Source organism: Petaurus breviceps, unplaced genomic scaffold (assembly GCF_028583685.1).
Source record: "Petaurus breviceps papuanus isolate PSGF00001 unplaced genomic scaffold, PetGlider_PUasm1.0 551, whole genome shotgun sequence".
NCBI lineage: Eukaryota > Metazoa > Chordata > Mammalia > Diprotodontia > Petauridae > Petaurus > Petaurus breviceps.
In genome coordinates, this window is record NW_027186372.1 from 8416864 (window position 1) to 8443299 (window position 26436).

The window sequence follows — 26436 nt, forward strand, 5'->3', positions numbered from 1 at the left end:
CCAGCTCGGTATGCCCTGCAGTTGGGCGCGGGGCTTCCTGGGAGCCGTAGTCCCCGGGTTGCGTTACGGCGTTGGCGGAGGGGAGGGCGGAGCTGCCGGCGGCCCGGGCGGGCGGGCAGCTAGAGAGGGTGCGATCTCCGCCGCCGCCGCCGCCGCCGCCGCCAGCTCCGGGGCCGTTCGCCGCTGCGGGGAGCGAGAGGCGGAGGCGGGGCCGGTGCCGCGATGGAGCCCGACTCGGTGATCGAGGACAAGACCATCGAGCTCATGGTGAGTGCGGCCCCGCCGGCCCCTCGGCCCCGGGCCTGCCCAGCGCGATTGGAGGGCCCGAACCCCCCCCCCACCCCCCCGACCGCCGCCCCCTCCCCCTCATCGGCCCCCCCCCCCCCCCCCCCCCCCCCCCCCCCCCCCCGGGCCGGTGCCGCGATGGAGCCCGACTCGGTGATGTCCGAGCCTCCCCTCTCCCCCCCGACTAAGAGAGGTGGAAGGGAGTGGAAAAGGAGGGTCCGGGAAGCCCCCGTCGCCATGGCTGCTCATCCTCCTCTTGCTCCCACCTCCGAGGCCTCAGCGCACCCCCTTCTCTTCCTTCGCCTTCAGTCTTTAGGCAACTAGCCCTTGTCCCCCCAAGCCGAGGAAGAGAGCAGAGCCTGTGAATGCCGCGGATCGCGGGATGGCTGCATTCCGGGAGCTCCCGGGCTCCTCCGCCGACTGGGTTATTGGGCTTGATGTGGACAAAGGGCAGCTGCTTCACGCGGAGGGCTCGCAGCCTTCTCGGAGGACGCTGTGTTGTGGGGAGGAGGAGTAGCTGTTCACTCATTTTTTCTGTGGAGCCTTGGCCGGCCCTTAGTGGCTTCTAACTACTCTGTACAAGCCAGAGGCTGTGACTCCTCGGTGGGGCACAGGAGCGGAGAGCTCCAGGCCTGGGGACCAAAACAAGTCTTGGCAGAAACGGGGGACAGGATGGCATAAAGAACAGTAACAGTGGCACAAGTGAGGCACTAACAGATCTCTAATGTCTCCCAAGGTGACTGACGGAAAGAGTCAACCTGGCAGGGGGTCCACCTGCCAATTTCAGTGGCCGAGGAAATCAATCCTCGGGAGCACGCTGGGTAGATAGTTGAAGCGCAGTCTGTGTTAGCTTCTCCATGGGACACTGCTACAGAAACCTTGCTGGTTTCTTTGTATCTAGCCAGTTTTCCCTTGAGTTGGCGGAAAGGAGAAAAGAGATCACTTGTTTTCATAGTCAGATTTTTCTCTTAACTCAGGAATGCTTACTGAGTCAAAGATTCCACTAGGTAGGGTCAGTGACATCAGAGCCACTTCCACATTTAATTCTATAAATAATAAATGGTGACTACTCTGAATGCCCTTTGGATAGCTACCCAGTTTCTGTAGATGATGATATCTTAAGGACAGAGCCACATGTTTTAAAAAAAAAAATGGAAGTACAGTAGCTTAAATATGGAGGTAGCTTAATATCTACTGGCTTTTTGCCTTATTTAGATAACTAAACTTCCTCAGTGCTTTGAACACTAGAACCAGAGCATTTTCCCCAAAAAGTTTTCAAAGAGATCCTGCAGTGTATTTGTGGCTTTAAAAAAAACACATCTATCATGTATTGAGTAATTTTTCTTCCTTTTTAAAAGCAGTATTTTTACAGCCAGCTAAGTAGTCTGTTTAGGCATTTGATACACACTTACAATGTGTTAATCTGGCAAAAGATACTGTAACAAGGACTACCACTCATATATAGTTAAACAGTATAAACACATTTAAGATGGAGATTTAAGTCTAAGCTTTTAAGTAGAATTCTCCATATTGAAACATTGTGAAAGAAAAATGTGGTTGATTGGACCGATAATGAATGACCGAAAATATATCTTGGTAACTGAATACTTAAATCTTTTTAAGCACTGAAAATCATCTGTTTCCCAAATTACTTGGTCAAGTATAAATGAAGACCAACATTTTATGTTCAAATGAACTTTGAAGTCTCAAAGCCTAAAATCTTGATCTTCCAAGGTTCAAACTTCAAACCACAAAGTTTTTGACTGATGTGATAGTATTTGTCTCTGGTCTAACAAGGCACTCCACCTTCTAAAGCTAGTGGAAAAAAAAAATAAAAGAAACTCTTTACCAGATGTGCTAAACATCTGGGTATTCATGGAACGTGTTTAATGACCCAAGAACTTTAAGGAGGAGTGGGGTTAGAAGTTTCATTTAAAGACCTTAACTTTGCTTTTCTTTGTGGGATAAGCCAGTTAAAACAATTAAAACCTTTCCTCCAAACCTTATTATACTTATATTGGTATAATAGACTGGGCAGGTAAATATAATGTATTTAAAGCTGAGTGACAGTATTTACTGATAAATCAGTTAGAAAAGGTATCTCAGTGGATCATTGCTTGAGACTTTACTTTGGTTTACCTTGGGGCAGCATCCTCATTCTGTAGATAAACAGATTATTTACACTAGTTTTTAAATTCAACTACTGTGCTAGTTAAAAAGCCCAAAGCAGGAAAGTTGATATTTTATGAGTTCACTTAAATAGTTAAATACTTTTGTGTTCATAAGGTTTGTTCCATTACTTTGTTAAGTAGATAATTAGGCCTAAAGTATTCGCTCTTTGCAAATGAAACATGACCACTTATTTGATTTGCGGGAATCTATGTTCCTTTCTATTGTTTCTTGCTTCAGCTTTTTCTCTTTTTGCCTCCTTTACCTCTTCTGGCAATTTGTACAAGGACAAAAATAAAGTGAGTCTTTATTTATTCCAGAAATTAAGTACCTTGCCAGAAGTTCTTCTCCCTCCCTTCCCCCCTTCCATAAGGGCACTGTATCTGACACATAGGAAATATTTAATAATTCTCAGTAAATTCAATTGAATTAACAATCCAGTCAGTAGATCATAGCATCCTTTTGGGCTAAAGCTTTTTCCTCCTAACTCTCAGTTTAGGTTTACCTTTGGGACAATCACTATTGTTAAGTAGCTGACTAAAATCCAGAGTTTGCTAAAAAAACTCTTTATGGAGGATGCCAGTGCTGTATTTTGCAAATGCCAGTGGTGAGTAACTAACTCCCTTGGCTCTAGAGGCAGTCTGGAGATAATCAGGTAATTCCCTAGACACCACATTGTGATTAATTGGTCTGGTATTTTAGAGTTAAAATTTTTTTTCAACCTGTATTAACACTAGCTTTATTCTCTTATTGATTGGAGAAAAGCAGTTATGCCCAGTTGCTGAATCATTGGGATAACGTGGGAATATCTATAAGTTACCTGTTTGGAATTTTTTTTTTTTAAATCAAATACATTGAATATCACAGGGGCAGACTTAAAGGGGAAAAAGGCAGCAATACATATCGTCACATATTATTTGTTTTCTTTTGGCTTCCAGTTAGGAATTGCATTTCAGCCTGAGTAATAAGCCATTGGGTAGTGTGCAGGTTGAAGAGAAAGACAGACTTTGTATTGACAAGGTAGCAGAGATTGGTGAAAAGAGGTTGGAGGATACAGGATTTGAGAGCCTTCTCCCCTGTAATATATCGTTTGTTGTTGACTGATTTGTACTCTGGACAAAGTGACCCCTGGGCAGTTCTTTTCTTGTCCCTCAATCTCACCTTTCTTATCTTGAAATGAGCTGGCTACTTCCTGGAATTTAAGGATGAATGGGGTAATATATGCAGAATACCTGGAGCCTCTTTAGAAAGGTCCTGGTGGGAGCCAGTGTATTCCAAATTGTATTTGACAATCATTTCAAAATGGAATATGCTGAGAAGATAAAGGAAACTTTCTTGTGTTAGTTTATGGGCATTTTCTTCCTTTTGATAACTTCTTTCTCTTTTGGAACAGTATATGTGAAGCACGTTACACTACTATTTATATTATACATATATATAAAACATTATTACATATTATATAATGTACTCTATTATTGTGAGCTTTTATTCTCCATTTTGTTCTTGTTAACTTTTTCCAGGTGGAGGAATATATATAATATATATATATATATATATATTTCCCCCAAAGAAGTTAGTTTAATTTAGGGGCTTTCATTTTAGCAAGACATTGTCCCCATCTTATATGCCAAGTAATATGTAGCACAAATTAAACAGATGTGAATCCACACATCAAATTAAATTGACATGGAGGTTCTCTTTGAACAAAGAAACCCTCTTATGCAGTGAAAGGAGACCTGAATTTGGAGTCCAAGTTCATGAGTGTGAATGTGGAGTCCACAGTTTATTTTATTTTTTTGCTTTTTTGGAGGGGGGAAGGCAGGGCAATTGGGGTTAAGTGACTTGCCCAAGGTCACACAGTTAGTGTGTGTGTTAAGTATCTGAGGCCAAATTTGAACTCAGATCCTCCTGACTGCAGGGCCAGTGCTCTATTCACTGTGCCACTTAGCCACCCCTGAGTCCACAGTTTAGTATAGCTGTTTGGGCTTGGGCCAGTCACAGTCTTTCTTATCTGTAAAATAATGGGCATACAGTAGATACTCTAAAGATCCCTTCTTGATTTAAATCTAGAATCTGTGAACATTGAGCAGACTCACATATAAAAAATGAAGCTAAGCATTTCTTTTGGCTCCTATCTTGTTCCTCTTTGGTTCAGACTAACTCCTTAAAAAACTAACACGAATGAACATTTACATATACAAAGAACAGAAAAAGGCACTTGTATGTGAAACCCTGAATCTCTTATGTACATCTTGTGCTTTGTGGGGGGACTTTGAGAGACCATCTAATTCGACATGGGACGCTCATCTGACAGAGAACCATGGAGTCAAGATGAGGCCTTGGGGATAAATATATGAATGCACATAGTGGTGTTTGGGTCTCCTTGCCCTGTATTGTTTGTACCCTGCTTCCTGAGATACAGCACGATAAACCAGCCAGTTGCGAAGTCTTCCTATTCAACAGAACATCTGCCCACTGGTGAATAGAGAGAGCTCTTGGGCCTAGATTAAAGGACTCCACAAAACCTCCAACCCCTGTATGAGAGCTCCAAACCTATAGAAACTCCATCATCCCGACTTGTACTGTCTAAACCTAAGGGAGAAAAAGGTCTATGTTGATAGTGTATGCACAGGAAGAGAAAGGAAGGGAATAAGCATTTACATAGAGCCTACTATGTGCCAGGGAGTGCTAAATGCTTTGCAAATATCTCATCTGAGGCTATGATTCCATTATCTATTGTTAACTGTTACCTTTTCCTTGATAGTTTTTTTGTTGGTGAAGGCAGAAGGCTCTAACTTTCTAGCATTGTTTTCTTGGCTACTCTTGCTGCAGGTGACTCTTCCTCTTCAGAATTTATGTTTTATTTTGTACATATTCTGCCTTGGATTATAGTTGTGTCCCCCCCTTATTAGATTGTAAATTCTCAGGACCAGGAACTAAATGTATTCTGATCGTTTTGTATTCCGTATAGTAACACCTACTGCAGTGTCTTTCCTATACTTAGTGTCTACTCATTAACTATTTGTTGGATGAATAAATGACTCAGTTCAAATTTTCAATGGAACCTTTTAATATTTCTCCAGGATACCTCTCTGAGGTAGAGGGAACTTAAGGGTTAGAATGGAGGGAGGCAAAGTAGATAATACAGTGTATATGCACAGCTATAGCTAGATGATATATATTCACACCTGGCTGGTATGTACAAACCCATTTATATACATTTTGGAAAATAACTGACAACAGAAAATTCAGACAAAGAATTATGAATATTTCCCTGGGAAGAACCCACAGTTTCTCTTAGGATGAGTATACCAGCCTATTTATAGGTCTTGTAGAACTCAACACGATTACTTAGTACTGTGTTTTAAGGTCCTAACCTCGTGGTCTAATTGATCTGGACTCAAAGTAGTAAGTACCCTAAGAGAAAGTGACCAAACGTTGAGTTTCTACCCTGTTGGGAACCTTGTAAATGTCTTCACATAGAAAGAGAGAGAGAGTGAGTGTGTGTATATATATATATGTTTACTTGGTATGTTTCAGACCAATGAATTCCAATTTTTTTAAAATCTCTGACTTATTTTGGCAAACTGGTTTCTAGTTTGTGAGTGATAACACCAAAAGGAAGAAACCTGTTGCTCAAGGGGGGAAAATTCATGTTTCCTTATGTTAAGTTTCTGATCACTGTAATTGCTTAACAGGAAGTTTGTCTATATAGGCAAATGACAGATGTACCAGGAAGACCTGACAATCCAGTTGCTTGTCCTTAACTTAAACCTTTTTATTGTTTTAGTGAAACCTGAAGGTTTCAGTTTCCTGAATTGCTAAAGTTCTTTATAAAAGGAAACATCTTCCCAGACTTAGTCAACTTTGATTGAATGGCCACTATATTTAAAATTCTATTCTAGGAACATTGAGGAATTTACAAGAAAAACAGAAAATAAGGTCCTTTCCTTTGTGTTGATCACTATATAGTGGAAATGACAGAAGTATTGTATATAAAGGGTAAGGAAAAAGGAAATTTAAAACCAAGTTCATTGATCTGTGGGGGGGAAAATCAAGCAGGGGCTACCCACCCACGCACACACACACACACACCCACACGCGCGCACACACACACACACCCACACGCGCGCACACACACACACACACCCACACATACCCTGAAAAAAACAATTTAAGAAATTTTTTGAGGGAGAAATAAAACTTGCTTTTAAAATTTGACTAAGGGATAGAATTTGAATTGAAAAATAATATATTTTTCATCTTTTATGATTATTTAAAAGAAAAACAGATTGGGGAGAAAGAAATAAAAAATTAATCTGATAGAGCTTCAAGGGTAACAGTCTCAAGAGGTTGAAAGATGAGTATTAGTCACAGTTAAACAGCATTTGTTACACATTGATATTGGCCTGTACATCAGCTGAAGTCAGTAAAATAAGTTAAATTTTCACTGGCATTCTACAAGCTGATCAGTATTTTGGCATCTAACATGGCACAGTGGGAGGAGCAATGAGTTTGGTGTCAGGACTTTGATTCACATTCCACCTCAGACACACTACCTGTGTGACCTCAGGTAAGACACTTAATGTCTCTGGGCCTCAGTTTTCTTATCTGTAAAATGAAGGGGTTGGACTATATGACCTCTTAGGTCCCTTCCACTTTTAAATATGGATTCCTGTGATACTAAGTAATATCTCTAGCTCTTCAACATCCCAGAAATAACTAGAATGCTATTGCATTGTAATGCCACTACAAGCCCCTGCTGGGCAGAATGTTCTTTAGGTTTCCTTTTCTGTGGTGGCCAGAACAATTTTTCTTTTAGGATACTTAGCAAAAGTCCAGCTAAGGGTACATTATCTAGTTGCCCAGCCTGTTGTACATTATGTAAACAAAAGTTCTCCTCTATATCTGACTTTGTTTTTGCTAGATCATCACCCTCTTCCTTATCATAGGCAGACCCAAAGACTCTGGGTCTGTTTCTGTTCTCTGTTATTATTGTTCAGTCATTTCCAGTCGTGTCTGACTCTTTGTGAGCCCCTTTGGGGTTTTCTTGGCAAAGATACTGGAGTGGTTTGCCATTTCCTTCTCCAGTTCATTTTACAGATGAGGAAACTGAGATAAACAGGGTTAAGTGACTTGCCCAGGGTCACACAGCTAGTAAGTGTCTGAGGCCGGATTTGAACTCAGGAAAATGAGTCTTCCTGACTCCAGGCCTAGCACTGTCTCCATTGTGCCACGTAGTTGTCCATCTCTCTCTATGCTCCTTTGGTGATCTCACCAGACCCCATAAATTCAGTTATACTTTCTATTCAGTTCTATTCTATATCCAACCATTATCTCCTGAACTCTGCTACTGCATTGCCAGCTGCCTGCTGCATATTTCCAACTGGCTGTCCCAGAGGCAACATGTCAAAAATAGTACTTACTATGTTTTTCTCTAAACTACTCTCTTCTCCAAACTTTCCTATTTCCATTGAGGAAACCATCAATTTTCTTGTCACCCACGTTTACAACATTGGTATCATCTTGGAGCCTTCCCTTTCCCTCATTACTCATCAGTTGCCAATGCCTGTTAATTCTATCTCCACAATATCTCTTATAAACATTCCTTTCTCTCCATTCTTGGCAAAAATTCCTACAAAATACCTCAGCATCTTTCACCTGAACCTTTCTTTGCAACAGCCTCTTGTTTGGTCTTCCTGGTCCCAGTCTCCTTTTCAAACTGTCCTTCATAGAGCTGCCAAATTGATATTTTCATTTTTTGGGAGGGTGGCAAAGCAATTGAGGTTAAGTGACTTTCTCAGGGTCACACAGCTTGTAAGTGTCTGAGGCCATATTTGAACTCAGGTCCTCCTGACTCCCATGACCAGTGCTCTATCTCCTACGTCACCTAGCTGCCCCTAAATTGATATTTTAAAATCACAAATCTGAGGATCTTAGTGGCAGCTAGGTAGCGCAGTGAATAGAGTACCAGCCCTGGAGTCAGGAAGACCTGAGTTCAAATCCAACCTCAGACACTTAACACACAAACACAAAACTAGCTGTGTGACCTCGGGCAAGTTACTTAACCCCAATTGCTCTCCCTTCCCCCTCCAAAAAAAAAAGCAACAAATCTGAGATGTTTTCCTTGTATGAAACACACATACACACAGACACACACACCCTCAAAAACAAAGGAATGCCCAAACACCAAAAAAAAAAAAACCTCTTCACCCTATATATCTATCAACTGTCCAGGTTGGGACTTGAAGCCTTCCAAAATCAGTCTCCCACCTGTCCCTACCTTTCTTTCCCTTCCGTCACTCTTCAGTCCAGTGTGGCTGGCCTTGTAGCTGTTCCCCATAACTGTCCGTCACCTCATCTCCCACCTCTGAGCCTTTGCACAAGTCATCCTCCTCATCTAAAAGGTATTTTCTTGATCAAAAAGCATTTATTAATAAGAGCCCCTGTATGCCAGTGCTAAGTGCTCAGGAAAAGTCTCTCCCTTAAAAGACCTTACGGTCTAGCTAGGGGACATAATGTGTATGACTGTATATAGATGTCTTTATATCTACATATATACTGTAGAGAGATTGATCTATCGAAATATACATACACACAATAGATGCAAAATAATTGGAGGTGGGAGAGATAATTAACAACAGGAAAAGACCTAATGGGGAAGGTGGCACTCAAGACATGACTCTTGAAGAAAAGTAGGAACTCTGTCTTGTATATCTAGCCTTTACATACATTTTGTTTCCCCCATTGAAATGTAAGTCAATTGAGGACAGGTACTGTTTTTACCTCCATGTATATCCCCAGCATATAGCCAAGTGCCTGGCACATAATAAATGCTTTGATTAATGAGATGGATGGATGGAAGTGAGAAGGGAATGCAATACATTCCATGCCTTTAGGTTGTCAGTATAAAGGTAAAAAGATGGGAGTGGGAGGGCATTGTACAGGATGTCCCTAATGCCTTTGACTGAATTGTATTGTGCTTGGAGGTGGCTTTAAGACTGAATATTGTAGGTAACAAATAAATTCTTGTTGATTGATTCATTGAAAGGTTGTGTTTGGCCTTTAAAGGCCAAATTTTATTTGATCTTGGCCTCTTAGAATCCCTAACTTCCTCCTAAGCACAGGTCCAGGCGCTGCCTCCTAAATGAGACCAGGTACTTATATTGTTTTTTTCCCCTTTAAAATAATTTTATATAAATTTCTAATTTTCTTTCTTGTGAACATCATATGTCCTTTACGAGAATATAAGCTTCTTGAGGACCAGCATTGTTTTGTTTTGCTTTGTTTTATATCTCCAGTGCCTGACACATGATAGATAATGCCTTACATTAAAGTAGGAGAAGAGTAAATTTACTCCACAGTTGACTAGAGCAGTATATCTCCTTTTTTTAAAAAAACACAAATAACAAAAGAGCTCATTTATCTCCCATAATTTTTGGGTGATCTGGGAAAGGAAAGAAGAGGAAAATGATGGCTCACAAAATGACCTTAGAAAGAGATTTCCAAGATCTGAAATGTTGGGAGAAGGTTTTGAGGAATAGAGTGGAGAGCTTTAGAGAAGGTGTTTGGAACTGGAGGTCAGGAGAGTGCTGAGTGTGGATCCCTTTGTCTTTTTACTTCTGAGAAGTCTATAAAGACAGTGTGGACTGGGAAAGGTGGATGCCTAACGAGAGTAGGCCTCCAGGACTGCCAGCCTTAAATCCCCTGATCAGGAAATCAGTATCATTTACAGGGATCTGAATATGTAGAAGAGTTACCCAAGACTAAACATAATGAGATGAAGGCTTCTGCCACATGTCGTTGTGTGACTAGAGAGGAAGCGCTAATGTACAGTGGACTAGCAAAGAATTGGGGAGGAAGAATTGGTAGGACTTGGTGAAATGTTCCCAGCCTTGAGCTACTGAGAAGATGATATCTATGACTGTGATCGGAAAGGTGGGGAACTGAAAGTGGCAGAATGGAAAAAAAAACCATTGACCTGGGGGTCAGAACCTCAATTTTGACCTCCTCTCTTCTCTTTCCTCTGTATGTGGCCTTGGGTGTGGCTCCTGAATTCTCTTGGGCTAAACCTGGGGCAACTTCTGCTCCTGATCAAGATATTTTAAATATCTCTATATGAGCTAGGGGAAAAAAGTCTGAAAAAAGAGCAATTGAAATCATCCAGAGTCAAATAATTTCCAAATAAGTATCTAGTAGTTTAGAATGGGCACTGGACAAAAAAAAAGGACAAAAGAAATCCCACAAACTTTGCCCCTCAAGCAATTATGTTTTATGGTAATGCAACTAAGTGTTAGAGTGGGTAGAGCTTGGCAAGACTAGAATTTGGAGTGTGCTAGAAACTCATCAGCTATCTCTGTGATTCTGGATAAGTCACTTAGCTCTACTCAGCCTCATTTTCCTCATCTGCAAAATGGAGATAACAGTATCTACTTCACAGCATTGTGAGAATCAAATGAGAACACATGGACAGCCATCTCTTCCACATCTCCGACTTTTCCTATCACAGTTTCAATACATTGCAGGTCAGCATTTCTTTTTAGTTCTTTTTCATACAATATTTTTACTTAGCATTGACCTACATATAGCCTATGACAAAATGCTTAACCCAGATTTTACAATAAGGTACTGTAAACACTCCATAAAAGAAAAAGAAAAAAATAAGACTTCTTCTTTGGTATGAAGGGAGGGCCAAAAATTTTTACATCAGTTTTCCAGATTGAGGTGGCGCTGTCCCTCCCTCCTCCTTCCCCCACCCCCCATGATATGGAAGGGATAAGTGTGCGTGTTTTCCTCAAAACGCTGTGTTAGCTACAATCAGAAACAGAATGAACACAGGTAAGGAAATATAAGATATCTGGGAGTGGGAAAGAGGATACTAGCAACTGGATTGGGGAGAACAGGCTTCCTATAAGATGTAGCAAAATTATGGCCAAAATTTATAAAATCATGAAGGGTATGGACAGGAGTGAGCTGGTAAGTGTTCACTACCAGTTCTTTGGGGGAAAAAATGAACACACAGCACACTTTTAAATTTAATTTGCATTTTTAACATTTTCTCCACCACTTTTCAATCTAGACAATCAACAAAATGGCAGCTGATTTGTGGCATTCGTAGATTTCCAACTGAAAATTTAACAGCTGACTCTCTTGGATGGATAAACATGAATTGTTCATCACCTTCCCCACCAACCCTAACAAACCCTGAACAATTCTAGTTTGGGTTAAATTGGGTCTGAAAGACAGAGTCCACTTTCTTAGTCATGAAAGATCTGTGGGGCACTGTTGCATTGGTACCACCCATTTTATTGTTACTATTTGGGGAATTATAGTTCTTTAAAAGTAATGGGTGATTTGTTTTTTTTTTAATAGTGACAATGTGATTTTTATATGTGATTTTATATGTGATTCTCAGCTGATCCATGTAAGGCCTGTTTGAGGTCTAGTGATGTAGCAGGACTAAACCAAACCAAAGAAAAACAAATTGTAATTGGAGTATTTTAGGGAGGCAGAGTCTGAAGGTTTCCTACTTTCTGTATCTCAGTTGTTTTTCCGTAAGCGGTCTAATCTGTCTTGTCCCTGAGCACTGAGGATGTCAGAAATACTAAGTGACACTGCTTTAGCTTACTGGTGACTGGAAATTAAGGGGATCAAGGGTGTAATATGGTTTGGTACTGAGGGCCTTGGGCTTTTAGTTTTGGTCAGAACTGCTATTGATGCTCTTTTATTTCTTCCATAGTTAACATAGCATTCCCGTGAAATCTCACATCATGAAAGAGTTTGTGGGAAGAAAGGAGTGTTGGTGTATTAAAGACCTGGATTATTTCTTTAAAGCAGTAAACTAGTAGTAAACTGTCACTTGAGGTTCTTTATTATTTTATTAATAAAGTGCCTGACTATAGGTGAGGCTGATTTCAGTTTTAAAAAAATCAACATTGAGACAGCAGCTTGTCTTATGGAAGAGGGTTTGAGACCTGGGTTCTTATCCCACCTCTGACATTTAGTTGTTATCTTGGGCAAGTCATTTAACTTCTCTAAGTCTGTGGTCTTTGAGACTTACCTACTGAATTATTTATAGAAGTTTTCATCTCTGGTAGGAGGGAGTTCCCATACCTATACTTGAAACTTCTCTTCTGTTTAAACTTAGACTGAATTGTAATGGTTCTCATTGGCTCTTTGGTTTTTCCTGTTAAGTTACAAAGTTGGTATTTCTAGAGATTCTTGGAAGTAGTGAGTTTTTGATGCTTAATACAAGTACTGCAAACAGAAAGATGTCTCGTAAGGTAATGGAGATCTTTAGGTTCCTGTGTTTCTAAGATGCCTTAGAATTTGGCTTCTAAGCTGACAAACTCTTTTCTAGTTAATTGGTGGAGAAGCGATGAGATGAAAAGAGATGATGACACTATATTATAGCTGATAACAGTGTAAGCCGTATCAGAATTTCTCCTTACTTAGAAATTGCTGAACCCGATTGATCATGATTGCATGGTTAAGGATGTTCCATTGTGTGCTACAGAGATTTTCTTATCCTGTCAAACTTTGCTACAAGGAGTCTTACTCCTAAGATTTCATACGGAGCTGGTTGGCTTAGGGCATGGTCTTGGCCTGTAACCTTTTTCTGGGACTCAGATCCACCACTCCACTGACCCTTACATTACATAGTGGCCACCGTTTGCCACTGGTGCCATGGTAGGTGTATGGATTGCTTTCTGTCTTTCCAACAGTTACCGAAGTGCATGTTTGGGATTTTGTTGAAGAAAGCTGGATACAGTAAAGCTGAAGGAATCTTGGAAGATGATTGACTGCTGTCTTTTCTCAGACTAGTCTGAAAGGGAATACCCCCCACCCATTCATTCTGGATTGGTGGATCTGAAGTACAAACTATTTTCCAGGTAAGCAATTACCTTGTATTGTTTTGTTTTGTGGAACTCATTTCTTTCGAAAAAAGCTTTATATTTTTTTAAACATATTATTTTCCCCCACTTCCATAAGGAAGTAGAACAGATTGTTAGTGTCTTGTGTTGGGCTGGTGTTAGTCAATGTATCTGAGGTAGCATTTCTAGCAGAAACTTCATTGAGTGTAATGAATGAGATTAAGGCTGTTCTGAAACATACCCTAGGCCCAAAGGTAAGGGCACCTCCTTTGTTGACTTATGGAACCACTCCAATAACCAAAGCCTATATATAGGACCAGTTGGGCAGCATAGTTGTTACATTGAGAATTGGCTTCTGCAAGATGGCAGTGAAAACTTTGTTGCAATGTTGTCTTGTGGGATTAATGGAGTTAATGATCATAAAACACTTCATGTTGCTCTCATCTCGTGATCTTCATTTCTTTGAATGTTTGGAGCTTCTTCACAAAGGTGCTTAGAGATGGCATTTCAGGTTTTGTAATCAAGTGTACAGCTTTTCAGGTTCACATTCTCACTTGGGATAGAAAAAGAATCAGCAGACCTTGGCTGATTTGTTGGCCTAAGATTTGTTATCCTTTCTGTCCCATTAGAAGAGTTGTCAGAAAGAATGGAAAGCTATCTGAAAAGATTTGAGTTGATGTACATCTCTTTAGCCCCATTGGTACATGAACAAGAATCTTCCATGCAACATACTGGACAAGTGATCATCCAGCCTTTTACTTGAGTACCTCCAACAAGGGAGAACATGCTAACTTCCAAAGGGGGAATAGAAGAGAAGGGAATAAGAGTTTACCTAGCACCTACCATGTGCTGGACACTTTCCAGACTTCATCTTTACAACACCCCTGTAAAGGAGGTGGTAACTGAGGCCAACAGTGGTTAAGTGATTTGCCCAGGTTACATAACTAGAGAGTATATGAGGCCTAATTTGAGCTCAGGCCTTTCTGACTCTAGGCCCAGAGTTCTACCTATTGGCCACCTAGCTGCCAGAGGCAACTCCTTCCACTTTGGAATAGTGCAGATATTTATGAAATTTATCCTGTGAAGCTCAGTCAGTAAATATTTATTAAGCAACTACTATGTTCCAGGCACTGTGCTGAGGGAATATAAAGAGTCAAAACAGTGTTCCTATACTCAAGAAATTCACAGTCTAATGGGGCAGATAACATGTAAACACTTAGTACAAATAGGCTATATACAAGATTAAGAGGAAATATTTAAAAGAGGGAAGATCCTAGAATTAAGATGGATTAGGAAAGAGTTCCTGTAGAAGGTAGAATTTTAGCTTGGTCTGGGAGGAAACCAGAAGGCAGAAATGAGGAGGGAGTGCATTCTAGGCATGGGGGCAGCCATTGAAAATGCCCAGTCAGGGGATGAGTCTTTTTTGAAGAATAGCAAGGAGGCCTGTGGTACTAGATCAAGAGTATGTGGGAGTAGGCATGGTGGAGGCGGGGAGAGTAGAGGTGTAAGGAGAACCAGAGAGATAGCAAGGGGGCAAGGATATGAAGGGCTTTGAATGCCAAACAGGTGTTTGTTTATATTTAAGTCTGCAGGTCATAGGGAACCACTGGAGTACTTTGAGCAGGGGCTAACATGGTCAGAACTGCACATTAGGAAGATCACTTTGACAACTAGTTGGAAGATGGATTAGAGTGAGAGAAATTTTTGGCATAGAGACCAACTAGCAGGCTGTTGCAATAGTCCAGGCTTGAGATGATGAGGGCCTACTGTGCCGAGGTGGTGACAGGGGCAGAGGTAAGAAAAAAGGCCTATGTGAGAAATGTCACAAAGATACAGATGATAGGCCTTAGCAACAGAGTAGATCAGGGAATGAGGCCTAGGGAGGAGTTGAGGGTATGACACCTAGGCTGCCCGGCTGGGTGACTTGGAGGGTGAAGGTGCCCTCAGCAGTAATAGGGAAGTTTAGAATGGGGGGAAGGGTTTGGGGGAAAAGCTAATCGGCTCAGTTTGGGGTGTTTTGAAGTTTAAGCGCCACCTATTGTTCTGGTTCTGCCCTTTGGGACCAAGTAGAACAAATCTAAACCCTATTCCCAGTGTTAGCCCTTCAAATACTTGAAGGCATCTTCTATGTACTAGCTCTGTCATTTCTCCTCCAGTCTAAACAAAACTGAACTCTTTCACTTGATTTTCGTTCAATGATCCTAAGTCCTTACACTATCCTGGTCTTCTAGACACTTAAACGTAATGGCCAGAATTGAGCGCAGTCTTCCAGTTGTGGTCTTCTCAGAGCAGAGTACAAACAAAAAAATAAAGGTAACTAAGGAAGTATAAGAGAATAAATCTTTTTAAATATTAAAACAAGTGCTGAACAGGGAAGTACTTCAGGGTCTGGTGAACTCAAAGCCAGCTTCATGGTTCTCTGAGTTCTTTTTATTTTTTAATTCTATCTTGGTAACTTAAGTAACTATGTAAACTTAGTTGACTATTTAAAACATGTCCATGTAGCTGATTTTAATGGCTGTTGTAATGTGAAGTAGTGGCCCTTCCCACTCCCTTTCCTCCCTGCCCTTGGGAGAACAGGCAATTTCTTTGTAACATTAAGCGATTCTCCCAGAATTCCCTTCTTCCCTTCCAGTAACCAAGGATTCATTTTGGTTGCAAACTCAGAATTCATGATGCTTGCCTCAGTATGATTAAAATTCCTTTAATCTTGAAAGTATTTCTCTTGGATCAGTATTTTCCATATTGACATTCAAATTCGGCAGTGCCAGTCTTAAGGAATTACGGGTGGATTCTGAAGAATGGAGCTAAACATTATATGCGTGTAAAGGGAAATTGTGGGGGAAAAAAAAAGAAGTGAAGGAGATTTTGAATTTGACAGACCAGCACTACAGACATAGCCCTTCTTTCTGGCTTTGTGACCAGCCTTCTCTTCGCCTCCAGATTTTGCCCCCATAATCACTCTTTACTCTCGGCTGGTCCCAATCTTTTATTACTTAGAGAAGAGCTCAGGTCTGAGCCTGATTGTTTACTGGAAAAAAAATTGAGAAAAGCAGTTAATAGTTTTTTTTTTCTTTCTTTACTGCTAGGTAGGTAGATCCCCTCTTGACCCAGAACTTGATCAGCTTCTATGATGAGTAAAGCCAAAGGTAATAGAAGTTGTCTCTCCCTTTTTGATGTCATTATGGAGCAGATCTATAGTTTTTAATCCATCTGCAGAAAATTAGTGGATTATTCTCGGGCTAAATGAAAGTTTAGCACACGAGAAAGTATGTTTTAAATACTACCACCCCTCCTTTTCCCAGTAAGCACTTTGGGAAGGGTACAATTAAGACACACTCTTTGTTACTATAGATTCAACTGATAACCATTTTGAAATGTGGAATGAAATCATAGGTTCATACACAGACCTAGAGCTGACAGGGCTATCAGAGGTCATTTAATCCAGGTCTATTACTGTACAAAAGAGGAAACTAAAACCCTTAGAGGTCTAAGAAATGACTTTCTTAAGATCATACAGATAGTATGTTTTAGATGTGGGTTTTGAACCCAGGTCCTTTGATTCTTGAGCCTTTTTCTTCTCCTTTTTTTAAAGGACCCCCCTATTCAATATAGTAGCCTCTATTTAAGTAAATAAACCATAAGGTGAGAATAAAAGTGTCAATATAAGCATAAACCTGACAACTTGCTGTTTATTAGGTCAGTAATTATAAATATGCTGCAGAATGGGGTACTCAGGTTCTTGTTTTTTTAAAAAATCTTTTCTGCGAACTCAAAGATGTTCAACCCTACTTCCTACACACACTTTTTTTTTATTATTTAAAATGAATGAATATGTTATCTATAGCTTACCTAATGAGTTAGCCTCCTAGTCCGGCCTTAAAATGTACATTTTTGCTTCTTAAAAACTTTTTATATAGGTAGTAAATATTTCTGGCGATTGACCATTTGTTTCTCTTGTGATGTATGGGACCGATTTTTATGATAGCAGATACTTTTCACTTATTGCTGTTAAATTTAGTTTGAGTATATTTAGGCAGTCTTCTTAGAGTAATGATGCAAAATCATTTGGTAGTGAAAAAATGTGAGCAAACACCTTGAGGTTATCTTTATGCAGTCTGTATTTCTAGAAAGTTAAAGTCACAATGTATTTGAGTGCTGTTTTCCCACCAGCTTTTCATTAGAATTCTGGAGCTACGTTTCCACAGGAAAACAACTGTTGTGGTTCATTTGTGTCCTATGCTATGACCCCCAGGACCATACTTTCCATGGGATTTTCTTGGCAAAGATACTTGGAGTGGTTTTGCCATTTCCTTCTCCAGTGGATTAAGGTGAATGGGTTATGTGACTTGGCTAGGGTCAAACAGCTAGTGCCTGAGGCTTGATTTGAACTCAGGTCTTCTTGATTTAAGGCCCAGTGCTCTTTTCACTGAACCACCTAGCTGCCTCCGAGGAAAACAGCACCATTGGATAATAAATAGATATAGAAGATAAATATGGTATAGGGGATTGTGAGATTTAGGTTTGGAAGGGATTTTAGAGATGATTTATCTCATCCATCTTAATTTACAGAAAAGTAAACTGAGGCCCAGAGAGAGGATATGTTTTGCCCATGGTTATACTGTGTAATAAAGTAACAGGTCCAGAGTTTAAAGCCCAGGCCCTCTGATTCCAAATCTGATGCTTTTCCGCCATCTACCTCTTTAAATGCTACCATTCATATTCAAAGAGCAGCCTGCCTTTGTGCATGTAATCTTCATGCACTTCATTTTCCTTTTGAGCCCAGCAAGAATTTGGCCAAAATGAGGACGTAGGATATTTGGAGAAAGGGGAAGCCTGTCTTTAAATCCATCTCTGCCCCTGCCCATGGGCAAGCCACCTGAGCAACTCAATGGAGCAGCAGTGGATGGACCATCTGACTGTGTGACCCTGGGCAGGTCACTTGAGTCCATCTGCCTCAGTTTCCTCAACTGTAATGGGGAGCTTAATAGCACAGGGTTGATGTGAGGCTTAAATGAGATAATATACACACAGCCCTTAGAACACTTTCCTGGCACACCGCAGGGCCTTACTGAATGCTTGTTCATTTCCCTCCCTTTCCGTTCTCTGTAAAATGAGGAGGTTGGACCAGATCACCTGTAGGGACTGTGGTTCAGCTCCCAAGTCCTTAGGACAAATGCGTTCATGTGATCTTGGGTGTTTAGTCAAGTGTGTCGCATTAAGACATTCCACACATCTAAGTCCCATTTTCTTGGGAGTCCTCACTGACTCCTTGGTACTTGAATGTGTATTCAGCCGTGCCGCCAATGTCATTACTCCAGATACTTAATGGGGCTCCCAGAGCATATGTGGAGATCATGTTTCCAACTGCTTAGACAGTTTGCCTGCAGTGTGCTCAAAGGAGCGCTGTGAGACCTGCAAAGCGCTGGGTAAATACGGCCAAAGTGGGGCTTCCCTAGACGGACCCGAAGCAAGAGCTCTGGAGCCCAACCCAGTGGCCTTCCCCCTTGGCTTTTGTTTCCTAATAGTTACATAGGTCTGTCTAGTTTAGTTAAGGAGCAGTTAGTGTATACTTTTTTCAATGATCACACTACAGCTGGTTAAGTTCTTTGCTTTCTTTCCTTTTCGCCATCAGTTTGGCTGTTCCCTCTTGAGACAGGCTCTTTCCCTGTCTGGACACTACGTATGCCTTGTGTATCAGCAAAATCAGTCAATAAACGCTTCTTAAGTGCTGGAGAAAGGCACTTGGAGAGTGGGGAGGGGAGAAGTTCTTCAGGCCTCTGACCATCTATCTGCTTGGGACATTTTCACCCCTGGGCTGCTGTACAGAATGAGCTGCATTTCCCCCAGAATGAAGTATTGCTAGTAAGGTTCTAGGAACTTCAGAAGTGGCATCTCACCCTGAGCACGGGCAGGGCAGGGCATGTCCACAGCCATGAGTGTGTGGGGGAGAGCATGGGAGGGGTAAGGAGAGGCCTGATCAGCTGGCCCCTGCTTAAAACAGCTCAACCAGACCTCAGTCTTGCCCCTCCTCTGTCCCTCCCACATGCCAGCCCCATTTCTCTCTCCTTCCCCAAATTCCAATCTCCTTTTCTTTGCCTGCTTCTTAAAAAAAAAAAAAGTTTGCAGCTGTTCTGCCTGCAGAATTTCCTCCTCTCTTGGGGCTGGGGCCCTGAACTTCCTCTAGGGATGCTTTTTTTTTTTTCAAGCTCTCCCCAATCTGACCCATACCCAGCCATCCCTCCTCATGAGCTCCTTGGAGTTCCTTTTGAGGGAGCCTTCACTACCCATTTCATCCTTGGGGATCCCTGACAGTTATTCCTTCTACACTACAATAAAGTAACACTTTACTGAGCAGTAAGCAGCATTTTTGAGAACTGTGAAGTTATTAGTCTGCATAAGGATTTACCTGCCCCTTTCATTCTTCCTAAGGACAGTGATGGAACATAGCATCGAAGGACATTTGATGGCACATAATGACAGTGGCCTTGAGACTGAAAGTACTACTGTAAATTACATTTTCAGTATAAATAAAAGCATTTTTTTTTCAGCCAAAGTAAAGCAAAGTTTATTAAAGGTTCGCTATAATGGGTAGTCTCTTAAGGAGCCTCAGTATCTGTGCCAGAGTCATTTGACACAGTGAGCTTGCACTAGATCATTCTTCAGCCTCTTCGTGGAGGCACGATGGGATCTTATATACAGAAAGGTTGTAGGAGGATTTAGTGGTGGTCTAGAAGCATTTTATTTTTCTTAGTTTGATTGATTTTTTTTTTTTTTAAGGAGATGGGGGAGGAACGTCTGGGACTGTGTTCATTTATTTGCAGAGTTCTGTGTAACAGTGCAAGTGCACACACATACACACACATTCATACTAGGTAGTTTGGTTGCTTAGGTAGAATGGAGTCCCTGTAAAATCTGGGCTAGGGTTCTTGGTTACTGCTTCAGGCGACTAAGGAAAATTGGGGACTTGTTTGTTTTTAACTGTCACTCTTCCATTCTGATGGGATTTTTTTTTCCTAAAGAGCTCTGATTTCTCTACTTCCTGTAGTATGGTCTGATTCAGATTCTTTTTGGAGTATCTGCATATTGTTCTAAAGCTATAAAGTGCCTTTCATTAGTTAAAAGTGAAAATAAACATCTGATTATTTCAACAATTGAATATTTGAGTTCATGAAACTATAGGTACATACTCTCTCTGATGGGACAAAGGTTATGTGTTTGACCAACTCACTTTCTTCATCCATAAAATGAGAGGATTGGACTAGATCTTGAAGGGGCCTGTATTGTGAAGTGATAATGAATATTCTGAGATTCTCTAACTTTTCAGCAGAATTCACACTGTTCATTAGGTCTACAGGACTTGACTCAGCACCATAGTAAACCAAGAGTTCATTGAGAGGCAGCCAGTTGGGACAATGGCTGGAGTCTGGAAGACCTGAGTTAAAATTCTGCTTGGGTCACTTATTTGCTGTGTGATCCTGGTCAAGTCACTAAAACTTAACCACAATTTTTTCATCTGTAAAAAATGGGGATAGATAGCACTTACCTCTTAGGGTTGTTGTAAGAATCAAATGAAATGACAAATTTTTATTGAAAATCTACTGTGTGCAAGATGCTGGGCTACATTGTACTATATGTACTTGAAAGTACCAAAACATCATTTCTTGTGGAATATTTTTTATGGTTCATGCTTTTTACCAATTCACATTGTTTGCCCCACCCAGCTATTCTAAGGTTGGTATGGTTGATCATACCTGGTTCTTTCAAAGTAAATATCTTTTTACTGCCTACCATGTATCATAGTGTGGGGTATTTTATGACTTTAAATATTTCACTTTGATTATGTACAATGTGTTTGTTTAGAATTAGACTCTTTTCAGAGTAAGACCTAATGTTCTCACTGTTGTTATACCCCACCAGAAATAGTCTTTGTGGATGCCTTTATGGTGCTCCTCTGTAGCTTTTCCCACTTGAATTGAATACAGATGACAATTTTTTCTCCCATGATCCAAACAGAACTACAAAGACTCTGCCTTTATAAATCTTGCTTCACTATCTACCTCTCCTCCCTCCCATTATTGTATGGGCTAATGCATCTTAACAGGAGTTCTATTTCTGGTGTGAGCCACAGGAAACAGACCACATCTGTGCTTTGTATGCCCCTTGGCTCATCACTGACATCCAAATACAATTCCCAAGCATGATCTGAATTCAGTTTTTCCAGTTTTCTAGTATGGACTATGGCAGTTTTGAGTCACCTTCACTCACTAAGAAACACTTCAAAGGCTCACATTAGTTCTAAAATTAATGATCGTTTGTCAGATCTGACCTGACAAGTTGATAGACTATATTAGGATGTTCAATTCTAGAAGTTTTTTTTTTTTTTAAACCAAGGAGTCAATGGGTTTGGAGTCACAGGACAGGGCTTTAGATATCACAGCATTGCTACTTGCTGTCTGTGTGATCTTGGGTAAGTCAATTTATCTAGGCCTATTTTTTTTCTATCAAAAAATGAAGGGGTTAGACTAGGTGGTCTCTTAGGTCCTTTCTCAATCTAGATCCATGATCTTCTAATCCTAGGACTCTTATCTATTACATTTATTTATTTATTTTTTAAGCAGTCGGGCTTAAGTAACTTGCTCAAGGTTACACGGCCAGTTATTTCTGGGCGTGGTGCTGAGTGTCTGAGCCCGGATTTGATTCCCAGGTCGTCCCAACACTGGAGCCGGTGCTCTTACTCGCTGAGCCACCTGGCCGCCCCTTTTATCTATTATAACAATGATAGCACGATAGTAAGTGCTCTCCAACGATCTGTTGCGAAATACACTGCTACGACCATTTGTATATGAATTCCATGAAAATTATGTGAAGAATAATACTGAAGGGGAAGAGGAAGATGAAAACCATTTACACAGCATTCAGTATTGCCAGGAGCTGCGCTGAGCGCTTTTTACCATTATCATCTCATTAATCCTCACAACAGCCCCTATGATGTTGGTGCTCTTCTTATCCCCATTTTACAGTTGAGAAAACTGAGTCTAAAAGGTTAATTCACTCGCCCTGGTCCACACAGCTAGAAAGTGTTGGAGGCAGGCTTTGAATTCAAGTCTAGCTGATCTGAGGCCCAGAGCTCTAGCCATGGTACCACCAGCTGCCACCACCACCACCACCACCACCACCCATCATCATCATTACCACCTTTAATTACCACCCACTATTTTCTTCATAAAAATTTTGGGGTGGGAGACAAGAGAAGACCTAGAAAGACATAAGGGGTTAAATTGGATTCCCTATCTGGTGTTCTGGTCCCTAGTCCTAACTTTTCCCTTTTTTAAATGAATCATTTTCCATGAAAAAAGCATAATCAACTTTCAATTATCAGTAGGTGAATTTGAACTGTGATACATGCAGAGCTGATCTTGCTTTCAAGGTCTTATGGAATGCCCCCATTCTGTTTAAGGTCTTGGTTGACATTTAGCACCACTTTTGTTTATTCTCACTTTACACATACCCTACACTGAAACCAAAACAATTTTTCTTCCCCAGGCCAGAGCCAGGAAAAGAAAAATGGATCTGCATTGTGCCTTATAATGGATGGTGATACACACACCACTCCCAGCATGGAATAGAGAACATGACACTAGGATTTGGAGAGCCTAAACTTAGACCAATTAATCAATCAATAAACATTAAGTGCCTACTATGTGACAAGCACTAGGGAAACAAAAAGAGGCCAGATAGTCCCTGCCTTCAAGGAGTTGAACAAATACAGAGCAAGTGATATACAGGATAAATAGGAAATAATTAACAGAGGAAGAGGGATTTGAGACTTCTAGAAAATGGTATTTTAGTTGGGACTCTGCCAATAGGCAGAGATGAGTGAGGAGATTCCAGACACAGGGAACAACCACAGCCAAGAAGCCAGGGTCACTGGATCAAGGAGTGTGAGACATTGAGTAGGTTAAAAAGGTAGAAACAGGCTGAGGGGCTATGAATGTTAAGCAAAGCATTTTGTATTTGACCCTGAAGGTAATAGGGAGCTACAGGAGCTTATTGAGGTGGAGAATGACATGGTCAGACCTGTGCTTTAGGAAAATCACTTTGCAATCTCTACTTCATTCAGCAGCCAATGGAGAGAGATGGAAGGGACCAGAAGTTGAGTAGAGAGATAGGATAGAAAAACTGAAAAGTTTTCTAGATCTTTCTGCATTTAAATTGAGTGTTCAAGTAGGGGTTATTATTTTATTTGATGTTTATGGATTTCTAGAACATAAAGCATAGCTAAATACAAAACATTTCAGAGCCCATTAGAAATGCTTTTGATTGTTGCTTTCCAGTGATTCTAGTAATATAAAGTTGATTGTATTATCAAGTTTTTAGTATTATTTGCCAGATGGAGTAGGAATAAACTTTAGGTTTTTTTTTTTTTTAAGCAGAATGTTTATAAAGATTTGCTTCAAGCAGTGCAGCATCCCTATTGTTTCTTTGATCCGAAGAGTTTTAAAGTTTTTTTAAATTTTATTTAATTTTTAATACTTTTATTTATGTTTTTTGATTTCACCTCAGTCATTTCTTAATATTCATACTTGTCCCACCACTGAAACCCTCCCTTTGTAACAAAGGAAATCTAACAAATGAAGATCTGGTCTCCACTCCAAATGCAGTAGAACATTGCATGTTGTGATGCTGCTCTTCCACAGAGAGGAGAGAAAGTGTTTTGCCACATTTGTTGTTCTCCAAGACCTTGATCATTGGTAATTCATCAGAATCAGCTGCCTTTTAACAGGAATATAATGGTACTAATTTACATTGTAATTGAATGTTCTTTCTTTTCTTCTTCATTCTGTATCAGTTCATACTTGGCTTTTGATGTTTCTCTGAATTCCTCATGTTTGTTTCTTGTACAGCAATTACATTTCATTTAATACATTTTATTCGGCTCTCTTGCCTAATTACTTCCTATTTTTATTATTATTATTGTTATTAATGTTACATGCAGCTCATTTTTTAAGCAAAGGTTTTGTGTAACATATAAAGTGCTGAGTTAGGAAATCTCTGAAAACATTAGTCACAACCACTACCTAGGAAGCAGATTCATAGGGACTGTAGAATGCAGAGCTGGTGGACAGTTTCAGAGTCATTTAGTCCAGCCATTCCCCAAATATATTGGGGACTCCTTAGGTCCATTGTAGGGGGTCTGCAAGGTCAGAACTATTTTCTTCATAATGCTGAGACATTTTACTTTCTAGTATACTAAATATGCAGATAAACCAGAGTTGCACTGGCAAATTTTTAACTAGCTCTTGAAAAAAAAAACCAAAAGGACGCACTTTAACTTTAATGTACATTAATAACAATTTCTTCATTGGCTTCCTAAGTTAGATAGCTTGAGGATATCCAAGGTGTAAATGCTGTCACTGAAAATTTAACAATTGGCTCTTGAAAGAGAACCAGCTCTCACACACATAAACAAAAGCTTGAGAATAGCTGATCTAATCCAAATTCTTCATTTTGCTATTGAGTAAACTGAGGCCCAGAGAAATAAATTGAGGAGTTAGGAAGCACGCCAGCTCCTCTGGTCTCTTTGGAAGGTAGCGATGGTTTCATTTTTTGTACTGATATCCGATCTCCCAGCACAGAGTTTCTCACATTGCTTACTATATGCTTAGTGGTTTATTACCTCTCTTTCATCATTTTTTTTTTTGTGCTTGTAATGGGAACACCCTCTACTTTGTTGGCACTCAACAAATGTTTTGTGAATTGAGTTGAGTTTGTTTTTAGCATAAAGTAACAGAATTCTTACCATTTTGGGTTTGCATCATAGGTGATATATATCATCAAGCCGCCTGCCATAGTGGATAGAGAGTATGGCTGGGATGCCCAAAAGCTGGGTTCAGATCCTGCTTCTTTTTGACATGTAGGGGTTCAACATTAAATGTTTCACAGAAATAATTTCTTGTTATCAGAGCATGAGATATTGTGAGCCTGGGGGCAGGTGAATTAACTTCTCCGTCCCCTAGACAGTTCCCTGGGACTTCTCTGCACTCTGCACCTTTTCTGCGGAGTCTTAGGCTAGGGAAGAGAATTTCCATTCTCCCATGGACTGACAGTTCAGATGATCCCAGATCCTTCTGGTCTTCCACAGCTCTTCATAAATGCTTTTTTTTTAAAATTTATTCACATCATCTTTAACAGCCTCATCTCTAGAAGGCATATACATTAGGAAAGAACTGACTCTGAGATTAAGTGAAATTAACATATGGTGTCCTCTATTAAAATAGTTAGTGATCTCTTATATTTTCTAATATATCCCTTGCCCACCACCCCTTATAAAAGTATTTTTGGTTGCAATATTTTTTTCCAGAATTTATTTTTTAGTTTTCAACATTCATTTCAACAAGATTTTGAGTTCCAAATTTTCTCCCCATCTCTCCCCTTCCCCCTACCCCAAGATGGCAAGCATACTGATTACCCCTTCCCCCAGTCTACCCTTTCTTATATCCCCCTTCCCCTTCACTTTCTTGTAGGGCAAGATGGATTTCTATACCCCATTGCCTGTATATCTTATTTCTCGTTTGCATGTAAAAACAATTTTTTTAACATTTGTTTTTAAAACTTTGAGTTCCAGATTCTCTCCGTTCCTCCCTCATCACCCACTCCCATTGTGAAGACAAGAAATTCCATATAGGTTATACATGTGTAGTTATGCAAAGCATATAATGAAGTATTTTTTTTAAGCAATCGGGGTTAAGTAACTTGCTCAAGGTTACACGGCCAGGCGTTTCTGGGTGTGGTGCTGAGTATCTGAGCCCAGATTTGATCCCCAGGTCATCCCGACACTGGAGCCGGTGCTCTTACTCTCTGTGCTACCTGGCTGCCCCTAAGCAATTGAGGTTAAGTAACTTGCTCAAGGTTACATGGCCAGGTGTTTCTGGGTGGGTGCTAAGTGTCTGAGCCTGGGATTCGATCTCCAGGTCATCCCAACACTGGAGCCAGTGCTCTTACTCGCTGTGCTACCTGGCTGTCCCAAATGAAGTATTTTTAAAAGAGAAAACAGTCGAACAAAACTGACATCAGCCCAGTCTGATGTTATATCTTCAGTCATAGT

The 26436-nt window shown here is 40.5% G+C and overlaps 1 protein-coding gene across 8 annotated transcripts in view; it reads left to right on the forward strand.

Moving 5' to 3' along the window:
- Positions 1-91: 91 nt before the first annotated feature.
- Positions 92-26436, forward strand: part of FBXW11 (F-box and WD repeat domain containing 11) — a 91090-nt gene continuing 64745 nt past the window's right edge. For 5 of the 8 annotated variants that reach the window (XM_069102369.1, XM_069102370.1, XM_069102371.1 and 2 more), the window contains exon 1: positions 92-267. In XM_069102369.1, the coding sequence (XP_068958470.1) occupies positions 223-267 (45 nt within the window). In that variant the 5' untranslated portion in view covers positions 92-222. Of the gene's footprint in view, positions 268-13178; positions 13347-26436 lie in introns of all 8 variants that reach the window. The other 3 variants (XM_069102372.1, XM_069102374.1, XM_069102375.1) reach the window with 2 other exon arrangements.